This window comes from Leucoraja erinacea, chromosome 23, assembly GCF_028641065.1.
Source record: "Leucoraja erinacea ecotype New England chromosome 23, Leri_hhj_1, whole genome shotgun sequence".
Lineage (NCBI taxonomy): Eukaryota > Metazoa > Chordata > Chondrichthyes > Rajiformes > Rajidae > Leucoraja > Leucoraja erinaceus.
The window spans coordinates 19,251,563-19,274,289 of NC_073399.1; the positions used below are offsets into that span (position 1 = coordinate 19,251,563).

Consider the following 22,727-nt stretch of genomic DNA (forward strand, 5'->3'; position numbering starts at 1 on the left):
TGTGACTCTTCGACAGAGTGGGTGATCACGGTGACCCTCACTTTCATGTTCCCCATGTTTCAGGATTCCAGAACAAGGGGTCACAGTTTAACAATAAGGGGTAGGCCATCTAGATGAGGAAAAATATTTTCACCCATAGAGTTGTGAAGCTGTGGGACTTGGGCCTGCCCCTTCTTTGAACAAAGTTGGACAGGCCCAAGTCCCTGGCGCGACGTAACATCTCACCTCCAACAGCAGCAGAAGCAGGCAAACGATCGTCGAGCTCGGCCTGGGGCTCACGGCCGTTGTGGTCCGTATCCGCCCCCACTTCTACTCCCAGAGCAGGGCCAAGAAAATTGAAGGTAGACACAAAAGGCTGGAGTAACTCAGCGGGACCGGCAGCATCTCTGGAGCGAAGCAATGGGTGACGTTTCGGGTCAAGACCCTTTTTTCAGACTGAAGAAGAGTCTCGACACGAAACATCACCCATTGTTTCTCTCCAGAGATGCTGCCGGGCCCGCTGAGTTACTCCTGCATTTTGTGTCTATCTTCAAATGACGTCACGCGCTCCAGACGGCTGTGCGGGCGCATGAAATTGTGTGCGACCTTCGTGGGACCGTCGTGCCTCAACGTGACCACGAGGTCAAGGACATGTAAGTGGGACAGGGGCTTAAATATTCAGTGAATACACAATGAGATGTGAAGGCTTCCTCGTTGCTGGATGGGTTGCAGCCTTTGTCCCCTTTCCCAATTGCTATCGTTGCTGTTTCCAGTTCCAAACCTTGGTCTGTGTATCTTAAATAGATGGTACATTATTATTAGCGCCTGTTCATGTTATTGAATTCCCAAGTCATATCTCCTTTTCTTTTATGGATGTGTGAATCCTACCTGTAACAGGGACCAGAAGTTGTGTTTGTTCATCTTGCTCGTGTCCACAGTTTTCAACCATTTGATGCACCCAGCCCAGGTTTTGGGGTAGAAGATGATGTGGAAAGACATATTGTTTGAGATGTGGAGAAAAAAAGTGCATGAGAATTTGGACAACTGTGTGGTCTTGAAATTCAGCTGTTTGACCTAGATTTTTTAATATCTCTCCAGGAAATATTTTCTGTGTGGCAGTTTAAGGATTCTGGCAAATTTTCACTGCTTCATTCATGTGTATTAGAAATTGAAAGCACTTTATGGCTGAGTCTGGTTCTATCCGAGGCAAATGTTCGAAATGCTTCACTGAGCAGCTGAGCTGGAACGCAAGTTGTATTTTCTTTTCACTCCAGGCCTCTGAAGACCTGTTGTGCAGAACCATTCTACTGGCTGAGATCAGTTATTTCTGCACAGATTGGTGGTTGAGCCTAGGACACATGACTTCTGTTAATTTATTACAGTATTGTTTCCACACTAGTGATCTTTCAGACACGAGAACTGTTGCCTATCTGTGATGTACAGTATTTTAAATGTCAATTCTGAAAAGGAGTGTTTTAGTAATTCACTAAAAAAAAAGTAAGTATCATTGGAGGGGAATGAGTGATTCAATATTAACAGTTCCTCTGGTAGCGAATCTTTTCGATGCATATAAAGGCAAAGGGCATATTGTTGCTCCAGTTGGACTTGGCAGTCACCTCCCAAATCAGATGCCAGTGACTGGAAATAAAGTTGGTAGCGGAGAAGTGCACCTGTTTTTGCACAAAGATTTACAAACGCATATGGTTGCAAGATTTTTAATTTGTTTTGTTTCTTCACACAGTGGGAGTCAACATGTTCTACATCTGCATCATAATCTACCTCTATGGGGATCTGGCTATCTACGCAGCTGCTGTCCCATATTCCCTCACGGAAGTCGTCTGGTAAGTATTCGTTGATGCTCTTGCCCTTCACTTCGCTGCAATGTCAATGAGGCTGTTGCTGACCCTTTAGCTATACGTCATAAGATTGGTGAAAGATTTATGTAGTTATTTAAAAAGTACGACAAAGGAAAATTGATTATAGAATAAAAGAAGAGGAATATTTTTCAAGCTGTCGCTCTTGAGTACAACAAGCATCAAACATACTGATTCCCACTGCAGATAATTATTTGCATTCATTGTACTTAATGGATTACTCATTGTAAAGGAATCATTTTTTACAATGTGTTTATGCTTCATTAACTCGTGCAATTATAGAACCGATGAATAACTTGATCAACTTAGCTTTAGCATGCGGTCATACTATGTGAGCTGGCACCTTGCTGCACTAGGCATTGGCAGAAACTTGTCTCCTAAGGTCCAATATTTGCCCTACAGGCTATGAATAAAGGATGTCAAATGAATACAAAAAAAACATGGGACATGTTCACATTTTAATTTTGATTGTACTGAAGCAAATGGAAGCAGCAAGATATCAGTAGGACAGTATCAATTAGTTTTGTGCCCATTAAATCATTGAAAATAGTCTAAGAGGAAATTAAATGTTGGGGTTATGATCCAAAACTTTGTTGCTTTGATAGCTGTTGCAAGATTTTGTGTGTGGAATGTAGAGTCAAGCCAATTAATAGTAAGATTAAACGAGTACTTACCAGTACGAAGTTTGATCTGTATTTTATGAGGAGTTACGATGAGGGATTACGTGAAGAACCCACCCAGCGCGCAGGCGCGGCATACTTCCAAGCAGCGGTGTGGAATCACAGATAGACACAAATTGAAGTAAAGATAGTAAAGATTAATGAGACATCAGTCCGAGTTTGATCTATACCATGAGGGTGGGAGCGGAGGGCACGTAATCCCTCATCGTAACTCCTCATAAAATACAGATCAAACTTCGTACTGGTAAGTACTCGTTTAATCTTACTATTTTACTTCGGAGTCACGTGAGTGACTACGTGAAGACTTCAAAGGTCTGTGATTTCAAACCGTGTAACAGTTTTATCACTCACTGCCGAAAGATCATCGAGGGAGGAAGTGGTAGCTAAAGACCAACGAGTTTGTTAGTTTTAAAAAACAAATGTTTATTAAGAACAACAAAAAATAGCTCCCCTGGGCTTTAAATTATAAATTTGCGGTTTCTAAAATTTTCTCCGCAAAGACGTCCTTCTGCATCAGCGGTTTGCGGTAGAATTTTTGGAATGTCGATTCCCTTGACCATCCCGCTGCACTGAGGATGTGGTCTAGGGGAACCTGCATCCTATCCGCCGCTGACGTGGACGCTGCCCTGGTTGAATGGGATTTAAAAACATCTGTGTTAATCCCTGCCATATTAAGGACCTGTTTCAACCATCTGGATATTGTCTGGCTGGTAACCCGTCCAAAAGGCTTTTTATGGCTGACCCATAAGGCTTTCTCTCCCCCTCTAAGAGTTTGGGTTGTGTCTATATAGTTATAAAGGTGGGTCACCACACACAGCCTAGGTTCTGGAGGGTATGCCCGGAAGATCAACGGGGATGTACCTGTTCTGCTCTGTTTGACCAACCCCGGCATGGTAAACGTAATGGTATCTGGGGTGGTCACCATGTGGTCCAGATTTAACTGATGCAGCGACTGAACCCTCTGAGCTGATACAAGCGCCATGAGCATTAGGGTTTTATAAGTGGATTGTTCCAGGCTCAGGGATCCCACCGGAGGCCAACCTCGAAGGTGTGACAATACTACACTAACATCCCACATATGGGTGTATCTAGGTGTAGGGGGTTTTGTGTTATAGATCCCTTTAAGGAGTTTGATAACCAGAGGGTGGGATCCAACACTATGCTGTCCTATGGGCATAAGGTATGCGGACAGGGCGCTCCGAGCTGCATTGATGGCACTGTAGCTCATCTTTAGGTCATGGTGCAGGTGGGCCAGGAACTCCAGCACATCCGAGATCGAAGCCGTCTTGTAGGATGTCCCTGCTTCCAGACAGTACTGTTCCCACTTCCTGATGTAGGTCAGGTACTGTTTCTTGGTGGAAACTCGCAGGGATGCCGACATGGTGGTGATTGTTCTCTCTGATAACCCCAATCCCCGGTAAGGTCTGTTCAGAATCTGGAAACCAGGAGGTTCAATTTTTGGTGGCATGGATGACTAATGCCAGTTACCGGGTGAGTCAATAATTGGGGGTGGTTGTGAAGGACCATAGGTGTCTCTACCACCATGTCGTGGAACATTGGGAACCATGGTTGGGTAGGCCAGTCGGGCACGACCAGAATGCCGGAGGCTGAGTCTGCCTGAATTTTCTGGAGTACCCGACTGATGAGGCAGAAGGGAGGGAAAAGCATAGAAAAAGAAATCTCCCCAATCCAGCGTGAAGGCATCTACCGCTGCTGCCTCTGGGTCTGGTTCCCAAGCCACATACATGGGTAGTTGGTGATTTAGTCTAGACGCAAATAAATCTATATCTGGCGTACCATATTGCTTGACAATTCTAGCAAATAGTTTTGGGTCCAACATCCATTCGATGTTGTCATTGAATTTTCGTGACCTGGTGTCCGCCACTAAATTTAGCTTGCCTGGTAAATAGGCAGCTGATAGCCAAATATGTCTCTCGACACACCATTGCCAGATTATAGTAGTTAATTTGTCGCATGATACTGATTTTATGCCACCCATGTGCTGGATATAAGATACCGCCGTAGTGTTGTCAATCATAATCCTAACATGCACATGCCGCATATCAGATGTATATGCTTTTAGCCCATAAAAGGCGGCGAGCATTTCCAAGAAGTTAATGCCCAGTGATTGTAGTAGCGATGCCTCTGAGTTAGTCCATCTGCCACCTGTGCTGTCTATGGAGTTAGTAGCTCCCCAGCCTAAAGCACTGGCATCCGTTGTAATGGTTATGTTAGGATTGGTTACGGCGATAGGACTGTGACTGTGCCAAATATTATCGACCCACCACTGAAGTTCTGATTTGGCTTCAGTGGGTAACTCCATTTTGCGGTCATAATGCCCCCTATTAAGACGTAATGCATGAGTCCTTGCTCTTTGCAAATTTTGATAATGCAAGGGCCCATGTTGGGCAGCCGGGAATGCTGCTACTATAGAGCCAATAACTCTGGCTACGTGCCGTATCCTTGGTTGCGGTGTAGAAATTAAATGGTTACAAGCTTCGATGAGTGAAACTTTTTTGTCTCTGGGCAGAGTGACAGTCATATGGATAGTGTCAATAGTGAAGCCTAGGTAATCCATGTTAGTAGTAGGCTCCAATATTGATTTATCTGGGTGTAGGATGAATCCCAAAGTTTCAAGGAGTTGTTTAGTGGCTAAAACTCCTGCGACAGCTAGTTCCCTTGTTCTCCCTAATATGAGAACATCGTCCAGATTGGCCACGACTAAATGTTTTTGTTCTCTCAATTTTTTTTTTTTTCATGGCCACTTTGAGAATTTTTGTAAATAATCTGGGAGCTGTCGTTAAACCATTGGGCAAGGCTCTGTACTGCCATAGCTGGCCCATCCAGATAAATTTCAAATATTTGTAATAATCCGTATGAATGGGTACTAAATAGTAAGCATCCTTGATATCTATGCTTGCCATGTAGTATCCCTTGGAGATCAGTTGTCTGGCAGTGACAAATGTCTCCATCTTGAAATGTTGATACTCAAGACTGATTAAGTGACGTCAGATCAATAATAATGCGACATCCACCATCTTTTTTGGATTTGAGAAAAATATTTGATACAAATTCTTGCGGCTCGTGTGTGGTCATTTCTATGATGCCTTTAGACACGAGCCGATCTAGTTCAGCTTGTCCTTCTACCTTCTCAACTGCTGAGGGAATACCCTTTGGGGCATGTGCTGAACTGGTGGTTCTATGCCTGGTTTGAATTCAATTTTGTATCCACTGATACTGTTGAGTATAAACTTATTGTTAGTAAGGGAGCACCAAACATGCTTGAAGAAACTCAAACGTCCTCCTGTTAATACAACACCCTTTGTCTGTGCATGTTGGCAGGAACCAGACCCACCTACCTCCATGTTTATTTGTGGGGGCGTTTCCGGTAGGTTTGGCCCAAGGTTGTCCGTGTTGGTGCTGCGGTGGGGCGGCGCATCTTCCCACGGCTCCGCCCTGGGCCCCGCTCTAAAAAAGAGCTCTGGGGGTAGTGGGAGGCGGTCACCAGGCTTTCACCAGCTCGGTACCTGCTGGTGGATGCTGAGGCGTGCTGCCAACTGGGTGTCTTCACCCTGCTCGGTCCTGGCGCTGCCCTCATGAGGCCTACAGGTTTGGCCGCCTCTTCCAACTCTTTTAGTTTTTTGGCCAGGTCTGCACCAAATAGCAGCGCCTCTCGTTCCGGCGCTGGAGCTTTGCAGAGGCCTGCGTATTTTGGATTGAGGGCAGGCCTGATGTTATCCCGCCGTAGGCTGTTCAGCTCGTACGTGGTGTTGCACATCAACGCCAGTGCATCCTGCTGGGGTATGGAAAGCTCTTCGTTCCCGACGGACCGAGCAAAGGCGGTGATGGCTGCAGAGTGGAGCTTCAGGACCCGCTGCATTTTTACTTCGTGAGTCCTGATCTGCTGCCCCAGCTGGTTCCATATCTGCCCGTTGACTGTTTTCACCCGCAGCGCCTCGCAATTCTCTGGCGCTGTATAGGTTTCAAGGGCCTGCTGTACGACCTTCTCCAGCAGCGGCTTGTTGGAAAGCCTATTGATGCTGGCCGCCAGTCTAGGTGGTAGTACCATCCCGGTCGTTGGGGGCGCAGCGTACCGTCCCACTACACCCAGTAGCTCTTCTTCCAGCACGCCCGGCATACTGATGTTGTCGTCCGCCTGCCCTTGGGATAGGCCAGCCCAGTCCTGGCCTCCCTTACTGCCCTCGAACATAGAGGGTACAGAAGGGTGTGGTGATGGTAAGGAGGAGGCCAAAGCCCGTCCTCCTGGGAGATGCCTAGCCTGCATCTCCTCATCAATCATTTGTTCCAACAGCTGCCTCATGCAGCTGATGCGGGCGTCCCCCCGTTTCGGCGGTGGAGAGCGTTCCCGTTCCTCCGACGAATCGGAGGACACCGGCCGGTCCGTTTTATGGGTAGCCTTCCTCCCTGTGCGGGGCGTCGATATCGGCAGCACAGGGGGCGGCTCGGCATCGGGTGAGCGGGAGCGTTGAAATGGCTCCTCCACTACGAGTGGCTGCCACCCAGCTATGGACCCCTCCTCGGGTGGAGTAGGGCAGGCAGTCCTTCTGGCTGGTCGCTTTCGGGTGGCCATTATTCTCCACCGTTGAGCGACTCTGTAACACAAAAAAGGCACTTACCTGAGGTCTTGACTTTATGCTGCCGCTGGAGAGCCTGGCTCCAGCTGCTGCCGCTGTTGCACTGCTGACGTAATGCCGCGCCTGCGCGCTGGGTGGGTTCTTCACGTAGTCACTCACGTGACTCCGAAGTAAAATTAATGCCAATCTACCTTTGGCTGAAGTGAAGGGAATGCTGAGTTAGATTACTTCAAGCTGGGCAATGGAGTAGGTTGCGGTGGGGTTTTGCAAGTGTGAGAGCAGTACAGTACAGCACAGGAACAGGCCCTTCAGCCCATTATACCTGTGTTAACCATGATGTTCAGTTAAACTAATCTCCTCTGCCTGCACATGTTCCATATCCCCCCCCCCCCTACCCCCATTCACATATTCATGTGTCTATCTAAGCGAGCATATATTCATGTAAAAGCTTCAAACGCTACTATCATATCAGCTTTCACCACCAGCCCTGGAACATGTTCCAAGCTCACCACTGTGTAAAATAAAATCTTACTCTGCACATTTTCTTGAAACTATACCTCTATGATCTTGTTATAAATGATCTCTAGAAGAGGATGTTGGGTTTAAAGTTCTGACAGTCTGAGCGCAGGATTTGGTTTATGGCATAGAATTGGAAATGGTGGCTTTGATCTTTTGCTTGTTCAACCTGACCCAATTCTTACTGCATTACTTTGGTGCAAAGCAATTGAGCTGGGTGCTTGTAGCATAGATGTGGATGCTCTGCCTGGACATGTGGCTCAGATCAATGGGAGGTAATAGATGAGCAAGGGTGGGCACACCAACTGCTAGTGAAATCTAGAATTGGAAAATTTTGAGCCATTGGTCATCGTCTTTGTTCTTGTATGCAAGTAACTGAAAAATCTTGAATGCCTTTACAAAGCTTTTAACTGAGACTTTAATTAGCAGGAGTTCTGGCTGAAAGTGAGGAAGTTACAAATGAGATTTGTGAGCAGCATTAGGGGTAATCCACATTTCCACTGCATAGTCCTTTCATCCTGAGCATGGCGACCTTTTTCAAAATTAGATGCGGCATTATCCATCGACTTCCTACCCCTAACCTGCACGCCAAATAGCTTGGACCAAAGTTGATCTTGGCAGGTCTGAGGTTGATGTTGCTTCTGTGACTTTAAAGCAAAAGGGAGTTTTAATAACGCAAAGGCAATATCTTACCTCTGAGAGAGGAGCTTGTTGCTTCCAGGAAAGGGACATTACTGTTGAATGATCTGTGCCAATTCATTCCATTGACCCACCACTTGACCAGTAAAAATTGTCAGTCTATGACTTATAGCAAGGGTGAAATTTAAGTTGGAAGGGAGGCATTGATCAATCCTGTTGCACGGAGCTGCTTTACTGGTCTACAACATTGGATCATTTCTACAGTATTTATCAATCCTTCCAGTTAGAGCTCATACTTGTGTATATTAGAAAAAAATGTAAACGAATACACCAATTAAGAGGCATTGGGTTATTGAAATTCAGCTTCAGATCCAACCCCATTGTATGACGGTCTTGCCCCAATTGTACTGTAATGCACTGGGCACAAAGCCTGCAGACAATTCCAAATCACTTTTTCAAAACTATATGGGTAGGAAGGAACTGCAGATGCTGGTTTACACCAAAGATAGACACAAAATGCGGGACAGGCAGCATCTCTGGAGAGAAGGAATGGGTGACTTTCGAGTCGAGACCCTTCTTCGGTCACCCATTCCTTCTCTCCAGAAATGTTGCCTGTCCTGCTGAGTTACTCCAGTATTTTGTGCCAACCTTCAGAATACATTTTCAAAATGTAGAAATGTAACCATGAAACCTTCCACATGACTCTAAACTAATGTAATTGGTTCATCAATAAAATTAATATTGTCTTCTCTGAAGCACAAACGGTAAAAATGAGAATGTAGAAGGGTCACCATTGTGAGCGTACATGACCAGTCATATCATGGAACAGACTGTTTGGTATGAGCTTTCTTGGGCAGAGGGATGGAGCTACGGGAAGCATTGATGTGGATGCTCTTAGCATGTGGCTCGGGTCCAAATTTGCGATAAATTATCCAGAGATTCTCCTACTACTGTATTGAAGTTAATGATACTGAAGACGGCACCTATCCATGATCTACACTAATTTACTGTTAGTGGGCTGCCAGATGACAAAGTCTTGTCCACTCTCTTCTGACTTGCTGTCCATAACTGTAAAGCTTTTATGAAAAATTCCCCTTGAATATGTTCGCAATATTTTTTCTGAAGGATGCAATGTAATATTTTGCTATAACAAGGAGGCAAAGCCCAGTACAATTTTCTGTCAGGTTTGCTGTGTTGTATTTCTGAACAGTAGTCAATGGGCGGCAGAATGGCACAGCAGTAGAGTTGCTGCCTTGCAACGCTTGCAGCGCCAGAGACCCGGATTCGACCCCGACTACAGGTGTTATCTGTACAGAGTTTGTACGTTCTCCCTGTGACCGCATGGGTTTCCTCCGAGATCTTCTGTTTCCTCCCACACTCCAATGACGTACAGGTTTGTAGGTTAATTGGCTTGGTATAATTGTAAATTGGCCCTAGTGTGTGTAGGATAGTGTTATGTGCAGGGATCGCTGATTGGTGCGAACTCAAAGGGCTGAATGGCCTGTTTCCGTGCTAAACTAAACTTGTCATAGCTTGGCATCCTAAACATTTGCACATTTCCAATCCACATACTGCTCAAGATGCGGTGAAACACTTCCCTTCATATAATAATTGCCAGAATTTAGTTGTTTATTGGCCTTTTGACCCCTTCAAGTGATAGAAGGTGATTGAGGTTCATATTGGATGCTCAGGTAGCAGATTGGGGGCACAGTTGTCAATTTATATCGTCTAGATGAACAACTGACTTGTTGAACCTATCAAGGCATCCTTTTTTGTCTTTGAGGGTTGTGACTAAGGGGAGTTGAATCTGAATTTAATTTAAAGATACAGCGCAGTAACAGGTGTTTCGGCACTATTCTACACTCTAGGGACAATTTACAATTTTACTAAAGGGCCTGTCCCACGAGCATGCGACTCCATGCGACAAGCGTGACCTAACGTGGTCGCTTGAGCCGGTCCAACTTCGATCGCCGGAGCCGTATGGAGTTGTGCGCAGCTGGTCCCGACATCGCGCGGGGCTCCGAAAAACTGAACATGTTCAAAAATTCCGCGCGGTAACGGACTGCCGGCCCGCAGCCATCTCAACGCCGTACGCACCGCCTCGACGGGCGTGCGCAGCGTCTTGATGCCGCACGTCACGCGCGAACTTCCCGCGGACTTCGCTCGAACTTCACGTCACGCACTCGACCTCCACGCGGCCCCCGCTTACGGTTTGGTCGCGCTCGCCGCATGCAGGTCGCATGTTCGTGGGATAGGCCCTTAAGCCAATTAACCTACAAACCTGTATGTCTTTGGAGTGTGGGAGAAAACTGGAGCACCCAGAGAAAACTCAAGCAGGTCACTGGGAGAACGTACAAACTCCGTACAGGCAGCACCCGTAGTCGGGATCGAACCGGCGTCTCTGGCGCTGTAAGGCAGCAACTCTTCTGCTATGTCGTCCTGATTTGGGTGTCAGGTTGTTCTGAGAGCATCGAAGAACATCAGTGTTGCCTGTGTCGGCTTGCTGCTGGACATTTCCAGCTGTTCTCTTCATCATGAAGACAAATGGAGCTTGCTCAGTAGATAGACACAAAATGCTGGAGTAGCTCAGCTGGACAGGCAGCATCTCTGGATAGAAGGAATGGATGCCATTTCGGGTCGAGACCCTTGCTCAGTAGATGCCTGAACATTTTTATTTCAGGTGGAAATGTGGGACTTTTGTTACTTAAGAGGTTGTTCTCAACAGACCAATTTGATGAGCCCTTTTCCTTGCATTTACCACTGAATCAGCCATGTCAATGGACAAATTTTGAACTGACTATTTTATAGACAGAATACCCCTGGTCAAGTAACTGTTTTTGAGAATCCATGTAGATTATGGTGACAGAATTGTCCTCGAGTTCAGAGTATTCATTTCTCAGATGCCTACCAAATGGCTATTGTAAAGTTCTGGCTTGCTTTTAATCTTTGACTGATTTGACCAATTGTTCCAAACATCAGTAAAATGTATTCTTAAAAAGCAGAGAAATCGTGAGACTTTCTTGCCGTTTCCATTGCTGCAATGTGGGCTGAAAGAAATTGTCCCTCTACATAAATCTTCAACTGCTCAATTTTTAACAATTGTTTTGTTCAAAAACGTGACCAGGGTTGCTAAAATAGGCACGGCTGCAAAGTAACACAGGTGCCTATAAATTTCAAGCAGACAAGATTGTCATGGCGATAATATTAGACTCGCAGAGTCTCTTGCTAGAGGCAGTCTCTCGCTGAGAGGAGGTGAGTCAAGGACCAGAGGTCGTAGGTTTAAGGTGAAGGGGAAAGGATATAATAGGAATGTGAGGGGTAGCATCTTCACACAAAGGGTGGTGGGTGTATGGAACAATCTGCCAGAGGAGGTCATTGAGGCAGGGACTATCCCAACATTTAAGAAACAGTTAGACAGGTTTGAAGGGATATGGACCAAACACGGGCAGGTGGGACTAATATAGCTGAGACATGTTGGCTGGTATGGGCAAGTTGGGCCGAAGGGCCTGTTTCCGCACTGTATCACTCTATGTTAATGATAATGTTACATTCTTCTGTTTTAAAAAAAAAAAAAAAATCAAATTAGAATGTTTTTGTCTGTGCTGTTGATGAGGCACACATTCACTCCTTGCCTGTCCCCTCAGTGGTAATCAGTCATGCAGTGCTGTCAGCAAACTAAAGGCCAACGATACTGACCCGTGCTGGGGATCAATTCGACGCATCGACGCCTACAGGATCTTCTTGGTGAGTGTACGAGCTTTGGTGCTTGCAACAACTTTGAAACAAAACAAGTGATCTCTCATAAGCCTCTTGTCATAGGTTTTATTAATGCCACAAACAAAGTACCTTTCTAAACTGATGGATAAGCTGAAGAAACTCCAAGGAACTTTGGGTATTCTGAATGTGCGTAATCATAATTCTGTCAGCTTAAATAATTTGCTTTCTATTCGTTGGACTGAGGGCAATGTCTGTTCACATTTAGGAAGTGCATAAAGCTCTTCATCTTCTAATGCATCCCTTCCAGATATTTGTGAACACTGCCAAAGACTGACTGATGGATAAGAACAAATTCTGCGATCTACCACATGGAATCTTAATATCTTCCGAATGGTGTTCAATTTTCCCCATGGATGGGCCCCCCCATTTAGATTAACTGTGTAGAGGTTACAGACAGATGAGACGTCCAGACTGAAGGGGTGTATTACACCGGCCAATTAACCTACAAACTGCCGCACAGTTACAGGGAGAACATGCAAACTCAGCACCTGAGGTCAGGATTGAACCAGGTCTAGCACTGTGAGGCAGCAGCTCTACCGTTGTGCTAGCATTCTACATTCTTGCTGAAGGCATCTGACTACACCTCTACCCTTCCACTTAATATCTGTATCAAACGGCTTCCTAAAGTAAATGTTTTTTAGGTTCCGTTCTATATTCCAAGTGCTGATCATTCTTGCATGACAAACAAGAATCCTGAATTGTCCCGAAATTATTTTTTGCCTTTTTATACCAATCTCCTTAACAAAGACGAGGGTTGGAATGTTGCAAACTGATTTTAATCCGCCTTTAGCTATAGGTGACACAGCTTTTTTTCCCTTGTTCAATCGTCCCTTCTCATTTCAACAGACTTTGAAGGAGGGCAGCCTATTCAATGGGGATCTATCTGCAGTAAAGTTTGTGTTTTTTTTAAAAACTGTTAGAGTTGAACTAACTGTGTGGCTGTAACTCGTTAAAATGCCTTGTGTAAATGTTGCTGTGAAACAGGTCAATTCAAGGAGGGAGCAAAGGATAAATTCAAACTTTAAACCAGTTAATTTAATATCGGTTGTGAAGCATTTTGTTTTCAGAATCCATAATTCTTCATCAAATTGAGCATTTCAAAGTATGAGTTGCGCAAGGACAGCCAGAGATGATTACAAAGGTTTTAGATCAAGCTTGGCATCTTGAAATGACTATTTAAGTGGATGGAATGCAGTAAATCAATTTTTTTTCTCTCTGTAAAGGTAGCCAATTAGAGGCTGCTAGTAAATCTAGGATGTATTGAGACAAATTATAACTGTGTAGGTGGAAAGCTGGCAATGGAAAAGGCGCAAGCAACTACTTAAAGGCTGAAAGAGTACAGAATGGCGTGGATTGGTAATCTCCTTTATCTAGGAGCTGTTACAAAGAACCGTAGTTTTGAAACTTCTGAGTTTTTGATTGATAGGTACAGCATGGAAACGTCCAAGTCCACGACTACCATCAATCACCTGTTCACGCTAGTTCTATGTTATTCTACTTCCACTTCCATTTGCTACATATTAGGGGGCAATTTTTTCTAGAGGTCAGTTTATCTAGAGACCCGCACATCTTTGGGATGTAGGGGGAAACCGTAGCCCCCGGAGGCAAATGTGCAAAGTTCCCACAGAAAACACCCAAGATCAGGATTGAACCCGGTTCTCTGGTGCTGTGAGACAGTAACTCTACCAACTGTACTACCATTATTTCTTCCCAAAGCCCCCCTAGCTCTCCAAGATACTCGTCATGGTCTAATTATTTGAACACGCTTTTAAGTGAACTACCCAATTCTTTCCGTCATGGCTTGGTATCAAATTATATTTTGTATTGTTCCCGTGTAGCACCTTGGAATGTTTTGCTGTGTTGATGGCTTGTGTCAGTTCAAGTTCAGTTGATTGTCATGTGTACTGATCTACAGTGAAAAGCTTGTGTTGCATGCTAACCAGTCAACAGAAAGACAATACTTGATTACAATCGAGCCGTTTACAGATACATGATAAGGAAATAACATTTAGAGGACTGCTCTCCAGTTTTGGTAGAAATATTCACTTCATTGATAACAGCTGGGAAGAAACTGCCCCTGGATTTGGTGTGTGTTTTCACACTTCTATACATTTTGTTCGATGGGAGAGAGGAGAAAAGGGAGTGGAGTTGCCAGGGTGCGACTCGTTACTTTGTCGAGGCAGCGTGAGGTATAAATAGAGTCAATGAAGGGAGGTTGTTTCGTGTGATGGTCCCAGACTGACAACATCTCCAGTGTGTTCACAATTGGCTACAAATTCTTGCTGTCTTGGATGAAGCTGTTCCCAAATAAAACTGTGATGCATCCTGAAAAAATACTTTCTATGGCGCATCTGTAGAAGTCGGTGAGAGTTGTTGAGGACATGCCAAACTTCCTAAGCCTTCTAAGGAAGTAGAGGCGTTGGTGTGCTTTCTTATTTGTTGCATCAATATGGATGGTCCAGGAAAAGTTGATGATATTGACTCCTAGGAATCAGACTTTACTGGCTTTATCTTACACCGTTATTTCACTTTGCACATTACTAGACCACTGCATAATATTCCGTTGTAATCATTCTACGATCCAATATAATTGGAGCCAACCTCCTCAGCTCTTAAGGTCAATGTACCATTTGCCCGCTTATCGTTTCATAACTTGCATGGAAAGACACAGATTTCTCTGAACTTTTCAACCTCTACATTTATAAAGCACTGTGCCTTGCTATTTTCTAACATACTGGATGATCTCACATTTCCCCCCCCTTATTTTCCATCGACTTTATCCTTTCCCATTCTCTTGACCTGCCTTTCATTTCTTGCAGTTCCCGTGCATCCATATCACACCCAATTGGTACCCAGCTATGAAATCAACCACCTTGGTTAAGTTACACTTGTTCCTCTCCAAATCATGACTATGATTTGTGAACAGTTGGGACCACAACACTAATCCCTGTGGTATCACATTAGTTACAAGCTCCCAACTCAAATGACCCATTTAATCTGCTGTTTTCTATCCATTCATCCATGCCAGAATATTATACTCAATATCATTTGCTCTAACTATATTTAATCTGCATGACACTTTATTGAAGGCCATGTGGAAGTCCAAATGCATCCTATCTCTTGGTTTGCCCTTATCTATTTTGCTAGTTCCAACTACAAAAGATTCCAAGAGATTTCTCAAATATGATTTCCCTTTCATAAACCTGACTCCATCCAATCCAATTATTTTCTAACTAATTTTGTTTCATTTTTAACTTGGAATGAAGTAATTTGACTCTCTTTCCAGCACTGTTCCTACTCATGCCTGCGAACTGGTCTATATATCTGTCAGTGGCGAAGAGATTTCTCTCAGTCAAACTGTGTCAAGTTTCATACACCAGTCGCAGGTTGTGGTGAAGTAGGTTTCACAAGGTTGACTGGAACAATAGGAATTTAGCCATATCTGACTTTGTTAGTGTACCAAGGTTTTGTTTTAACAATTTGGCAGTTTAGTGCTCTCTGTTAACAAGGCTTCCTTAATTTCAGATTGTTAACTGAATAACAAGGAACACATTTGTAGAGTAAAGGTGTGCAAAGGAAAATAGAGTGGTAATAATGGGAGTGTTTGACTATTCAAATGTAGGCCAGGATAGTAATATTAGGGACAGAGGTAGAGGGTCTTTTGAAATGTTGAGAAAAGCTTCTTTGGAACCTGTTCCTACAGTGCCCTCCATAATGTTTGGGACAAAGACCCGTCATTTATTTATTTGCCTCTGTACTCCACAATTTGAGATTTGTAATGGGAAAAAAAATCACATGTGGTTAAAGTGCACATTGTCAGATTTTATTAAAGGGCATTTTTATACATTTTTGTTTCACCTCGTGGAAATTACTGCTGTGTTTGTACATAGTCCCCCAATTTTAAGCCACCATAATGTTTGGGACACATGGCTTCACAGGTATTTGCTCAGGTGTGTTTAAATGCCTCCTTAATGCAGGTATAAGTGAGCTCTCAGCACCTAATCTTTCCTCCAGTCTTTCCATCACCTTTTGAAACTTTTATTGCTGTTTATCAACATGAGGACCAGAGTTATGGCAATGAAAGTCAAATAAGATTATGAGAAACAAGAATAAAACTGTTAGAGACATCAGCCAAACCTTAGGCTTACCAAAATCAATTGTTTGGAACATCATTAAGAAGAAAGAGAGCACTGGTGAGCTTGCTAATCGCAAAGAGACTGGCAGGCCAAGGAAGACCTCCACAGCTGATGACTGAAGAATTCTCTCTATAATAAAGAACAATCCCCAAACACCTGTCCGACAGATCAGAAACACACTTCAGGTGTCAGGTGTGGATTTGTCAATGACCACTGTCCACAGAAGACTTAATGAACAGAAATACAGAGGCTACACTGCAAGATGCAAATCACTGGTTGGCCGCAAAAAATAGGACCAGGTTACAGTTTGCCAAGTGCTTAAAAGAGGAATCACAGTTCTGGAAAAGGGTCTTGTGGACAGATGAGATGAAGATTAATTTATATTTGAGTGATGGCAAGAGAGAGGAACTGCCCAACATCCAAAGCATTCAACCTCATCTGTGAAACTTGGTGGTGGGGGTGTTATGGCCTGGGCATGTATGGCTGCTGAAGGTACTGGCACACTTATCTTCATTGATGATACACTGCTAATGGTAGTAGCATAATGAATTCAGAAGTGTATAGACACCACCTATCTGCTCAAGTTCAAACAAATGCCTCAAAACTCATTGGCCGGCGGTTCATTCAACAGCAAGACAATGATCCGAAACATACTGTTAAAGCAACAAAGGAATTTTTCCAAAGCTAAAAAATGGTCAATCCTTGAGTCCATCACCCGATCTGAACCGAATTGAGCATGTCTTTTATATGCTGAAGAGAAAACTGAAGGGGACTAGCCCCCAAAACAAGAATAAGCTAAAGATGGCTACAATACAGGCCTGGCAGAGCATCACCAGAGAAGACACCCAGCAACTGGTGATGTCCATGAATCACAGACTTCAAGCAGTCATTGCACGCAAAGGATATGCAACAAAATACTAAACATGACTACTTTCATTTACATGATATTGCTGTGTCCCAAATATTATGGTGCCCTGAAATGGGGGGTTAATATATAAACACTGCTGTAATTTCTACATGGTGAAACCAAAATGTATAAAAATGCCCTTTATTAAAATCTGACAATGTGCACTTTACCCACATAATTTTTTTTCTGTTACAAATCTCAAATTGTGGAGTACAGAGGTAAATAAATAAAAGATGGGTCTTTGTCCCAAACATTATGGAGGGCACTGTATTGGTGGAAGGGTCAAGACCTAGAGAATGTGGATGCAAGGTGACTCGCAACAGAACTTGTGCAGAGAAGGGTTAGTGTCTGGATGTACTTGCAACAGGAGGAGTTAAATCATATTTAGACATGGTGTTTGAAAGGGAGCAGTTGAGTACTAGACTGTAATAACTGTGCAAGGACCATTGACATGCTGTTACCTGTTCCAAGCCATCCGTTTTGCTATTTGCGTCTTTATTGTTTTAGCTGGCAACTGAGCCATTAACAACACCCAGCTGGACCTCATAAATCACAGTCATGGTCTCCTCTCACCTGCCAAACATGCTCACTATCTCGGGGTCATTAGGCAATACAAAGTTAACCTTGACTGCGTTCTCTAGAATCTCTCCCTTATTATTACCAAGTTCAAGGGGCATTGGAATTTGTTGCTGTGTTTGATACAGTGTTCAGCTTTCTTTGCTACTTCTCCATTCCTCTAACCAATCATGAGATTTCCATGCCTCACTCTAAACCAGCCTCTATATTAACTCGATCTCATTGTTCTCCAATCTGTATAGAGGCGTTGGTGTGCTTTCTTGGTTGTTGCTTTAATACGGGTGGTCCCGGAGAAGTTGCTGGTGATACTGACTTGGAATTTGAAGTTTTCAACCATCTGTACGATGGCAGTGTCAATGCAACTGGGGAATGCAAACTTCACTTCCTGAAGTCGATCACTATCTCCTTTGTCTTGCTGACATTGAGAGAAAGGTTGTTGGCTCAACACCAGGATACGAGGTTCTCAATCTCCTTCCTGCACTCCGTCTCATCATTATTTGATATCCGGCCCGTGATGGTGATGTGCATCTGCAGTTCCTTTTTATTACAACGACGTGGAAGATCGTGTACGCCTTCATAAATCACTGCTTGCACTGTATCTGGAGTAGTGTTTCCAATTCTGACCTTGCTATGCGAAGAAAGTCATTGTCTGAAGAGGCTGCAGGGTGTATTGTCGATGAGTGATTTGTGGCAAGGAGAGAGAAGCTAAGGTTGTCCTCCTCAGCACTGAATTTACTATGGCCCTTTAATATAATGAACGATTTTCATTGAGGAGCTCAGGAGAGACTTGTCTGTCACTGATGTAGCATTGGGCTTTGTTTAGACATTCGTTAAATATATTGTGTTTCCTTTTGCTAATTAAACCTTTGGACTTTTGCATGTGAGAACTAGTAAATGTGAAATTATTTAAAACTAAAAATGTGAGGTATCATGTATAGCTTTCAGTCAATGGTTTTGTGTAAACAGAATGTGAATTGAATCTTGAGCTCCAGTGAAAACTACTTTAGATTCCAGGTTTACTTTCCGTGTCTGAAGACAAGTGTAATTGAAAGCTGGAGCCCCTTGGCAGCAAGTTTTCTGCTGTTGGAAGGTTTGATTTTGTTTTTAGGTGGACATGCAGATGGTTGATGAGGATTATCACAGTTAGAATGTAAACCTCATTACCATTGCCTTGCTAGATATCCTGATCAGATTATTGAATGCTTCCATTGTGTGCCATCTGATGCTTAGACATAATAAACCTCAGCTAAATGATTGAAGAAATTAGTTAGAGCGATGGTGTTGTAAGAATCACTGCGGATTTTTTCACCCAAGTGTAGAGTGTGATATTATTGACTGAGTACATTAGATTCTCAACTCTCTCGTTACCATAAGAAGGTTCAGATGTACTAGTGGTACTTACTCCTTCTGCAAACAACCAAGAATGAAGCTCCCAGGACAGTCTGCGTTTGTGGATTACTCTCTCACCAGAGGGTGCCAGTTGATAAGGTGCCTCTATCGACAGGAGGGCTTAGTTCAATGTCAACATTACACCTTTAAATGTGGGTTATAGTAATTGAAATTTAGTGTGTGTAAACTGATTCATGCAGCTTTGAAGCGGTACCTGAGGCCAACACATTCCTTTTGCCCTTCATGAGGCAGAGCAGACATCATAAGCATGGAAACAGGCCCCCAGTAACTTGTCCAGGCCAACCAAGAAGCCCCATTCTAATAAAGACATGGATAGGTGACAGTTCAGGACCCTTCAAACTGAATGTCACCTATCCATGTTCTCCAGAGATGCTGTCTGACCCACTGAGTTACTCCAGCATTTTGTGACTTTCTTTAGTGAACCGACATCTGCACTTCCTTGTTATTACATTTTTGACTGCCCCCATTCATGCGAGTTCCATTTTCCTTCGAATGGCCCATATTTCTCTAAACCTATCCCATCCAAATGATGCTATAGTACCTGCCTTAACTACTTCCTCTGGTAGCTCGATCCACATACCCACCACCCACAGTGTGGAAACAGTTGCCCTTCTAGTTCCTATTAAATCTTAGCCCCTTTCACCATGAACCTATGCCCTCCAGTTCTTGATTACCCTACTCTGGGAAAAAGACTGCGCATTCACGTCATCAGCTCCCCTCATGATTTTATACGCCTCTATAAGATCATCTCTCAGCCTCTGGCAGCAACCTCTCCCGATAAGCTCATTCCATTGAGTCATGGCAACATCGTCGTTAATCTTCTCTTAAATGTTTCTATTATTGATCCTTGTATCATTATTTTCTTTCTTCCATTTTTTGTTAACTACTAGTGGAAAAAAGAAATTAGATTTAATAAAATTGTAATATTGGAGAAGTTGATCAGTCTCTGAAAGCCAATAACTCCCAAGGATCAATAGATCTACATCCCAGAGTTTTGAAAGAGGTGGTGTTGGAGGTGGTGGATGAATTGTCACCAACTTTCAACGTTCTATAAATTCTGGAAATGTTCCCGCAGATTGAAGGTTAGCAAATGTAAACTCCTGATGTAAGAGGATAGAGAGATGAATAACAATTCCAAAGCTTCAAATAGATGATAGAGAAATAGATTTCATTGAGGAGTAATAACAGAATACTTGGAAAGAGTAATAGGATTGAGCAGAGTTGGAATGCATCTATGCATAAAGAAACCACATTTCACTGATCTTCTGGAATTGTTTGAGGAAATAGTAAAGGGAGAGAATCTACTGCTGTACGAGTAGATTCTCTTAGGCCTACATTCTCACCCACCCTGTGCTAGAATACTGAAGAAATATGACAGCTAGTTTTCTGGATATTAGAAGCTATTAGAATATGTGCATAGAGCCATAAAATGGCACTGATTTATAGAACAGCACAGCAAGCTGAATCGTCTGCTCCTGCTTCTATTTTTTTTATGTTGTCGTCTTCATCAGAAATATAATAAAACGTGATATGAAGTTCAATACTTAGTTAGCATTCGGGTAACAAAGTCTTCAACATTATTTATGGTGTTGGATTTTGTTCTGACAACTGTTATTTCTCACTGAGATTCTGCAAGCTGCCTTTTGGACCCAGTAGGTATCAAGGCCAGTGGAAAGGAGTATTGATTTCTATTTCACTAGGCCTGTTCCTCTCCACGCACTGTGCGCAAGAATCCTGCTGTTCTACCAGTTGGCTCGGGCTTCTGTTAAATTGTGGCCAGCACCTGTTTCTTAATAGCTAAATAGCTCTGTTTGCTTCACTGAAACCTTCAATCTGATGCATTGGACAGTCACCTTGGGCAGGCACCTGTTAAATTTGATATTGTGACCATTAATTTATAGCTCTTGAAGGCAGCTTTATCTCCCCAAACCCCAAAGGCAAAGGATCTCCTTGATCAGTCTGCATGTTTTATTTACTGCAGGATTAGCCTAATGAGGATCAAAATCCAAAACAATGAGCGGAGGGCAGTTGTAACGGATCCTTTACAATACAGCTTATTTTGCTTATTACAGATTGTTTGTACGTCTTTGAAGTTAAAGAAGTACATAGAATTCAAATTGCGCAGCTTTCAATTGAGTATCTATAAGATGCAAGGAGGACATTTACTTTGTGTTTCTCCAGAAGATGATTTATTGATTGGTAAGTCACATCCATTGCGATGGTCCCCCACCGAATAGGAGGAGATTTGATCTAAGCCACATCCAGGGAAAGGATATTGATGAAGAAATTGCTGACGTACCTGACTGGCTACTGTGAAGTTTTAGCAGTCTGGGCTATCACACACTGGCCAATAGTTTATTACTCCCTGCACATGAAAGGATTTAAAGATTGTTTTCAGATCCCTTTTACGTGCTGAAAGGCTGCATCCCTGTTTGGTATAAATATCACGCTGGGTCTAAAGCAACCTGGAGGTTTCCATCAGAGACATACCTCCAGTTGTGGTTGCTCTGCTGTTTCCATCCCTTCGGGACTCTGGGGAAAGGATGGTGCACAAGAGACTTCAGACACTGTTGTACAGCGGTAGAGTTGCTGCCTTGCAGTACCAGAGACACGGGTTCAATCCTGACTAAGGGTGCTGTCTGTACGTTCTCCCCGTGACCACATTGGTTTCTCCTGGTTGCTCCGGTTTCCTCCCACATTCCAAATATGCACAGGTTTGTAGATTAATTGGCTTTGATAAAGATTTTAAATTGTCCCTGGTGTGTAAGATTGTGCTAGTGTACATGGGATCACTGCTCAGCTTGGTGGGCTGAAGGACCTGTTTCCACGCTGTATCTCTAAACTAAAGTAAAACTAAACATTTGAATCTGGAGCAAAATCTGTAGACTTGAGATATCAACAATTCCTCTTGCCCCAAAGATGCTGCTTGATCACTTAAGTTTCTCCAGTTTTTTTTGTTTTTTTTCTTTGGGAAAGTAGTAGCTTGCCCTGGAGCAAGCTTGGGTTTAGTTTGTCCAGTTAATTACCTGGCCACAAGGGGTGCAGCTACTACAGTTGGCTGTGGCCACAGTGACCTGGACTGCACTACTTAATTGTAGGATGTCTCTCCCTCACATCAACTGCTTCAACCTGCAGCACCCCTGCCTGCTGAATGGATGGGCCAAAGGATTAATTTCCTTGCTGTGTGTCTCTAATTCCAACTTTCCCTTTTTTGAAGGAGCATTACGTGGGTGAAGACTGAAGAAAAATTAGGTTGATTTTCATTTCAAATGTCCTGCTTTATTTAAATCTGTGGCCACAGGTGTTAGCTCTGTTGCTTTGATCCCCCCTGGATAAACCCACGTTGCCTTCTAGACAGCAGTCTCTGATTGTCTGTGTGACCAGCATCATTTTAACAAGCCTGGACCTTGGCTGTGCTGTAGTCTGAAGAACAGCAAACTGGAGAAACTAGGAAATGCAGATGCTGCTTTACAAAAAAGACACAGTATTGGAGTAACTGAATGGGCCAGGCAGCATCTGTGGGGAACATGGATAGGTGGACCTCCCTCCCTGCTGTGTGGAACCATATCAACTCGGGAAATATTGCTTGTAAATGATGCAAGGTCCATCTGTGTCCTTCTGCCCTTTCAGCCATGGAG

General features: G+C 43.6%; 1 protein-coding gene across 2 annotated transcripts in view; it reads left to right on the forward strand.

The window, feature by feature from the left end:
- Nucleotides 1-22,727, forward strand: part of tmem104 (transmembrane protein 104) — a 77,949-nt gene that overhangs the window by 46,788 nt on the left and 8,434 nt on the right. For both annotated transcript variants that reach the window (XM_055654022.1, XM_055654023.1), the window contains exons 7-8: nucleotides 1,721-1,820; nucleotides 11,928-12,027. In XM_055654022.1, the coding sequence (XP_055509997.1) occupies nucleotides 1,721-1,820; nucleotides 11,928-12,027 (200 nt within the window). The remainder of the gene's footprint in view (nucleotides 1-1,720; nucleotides 1,821-11,927; nucleotides 12,028-22,727) is intronic.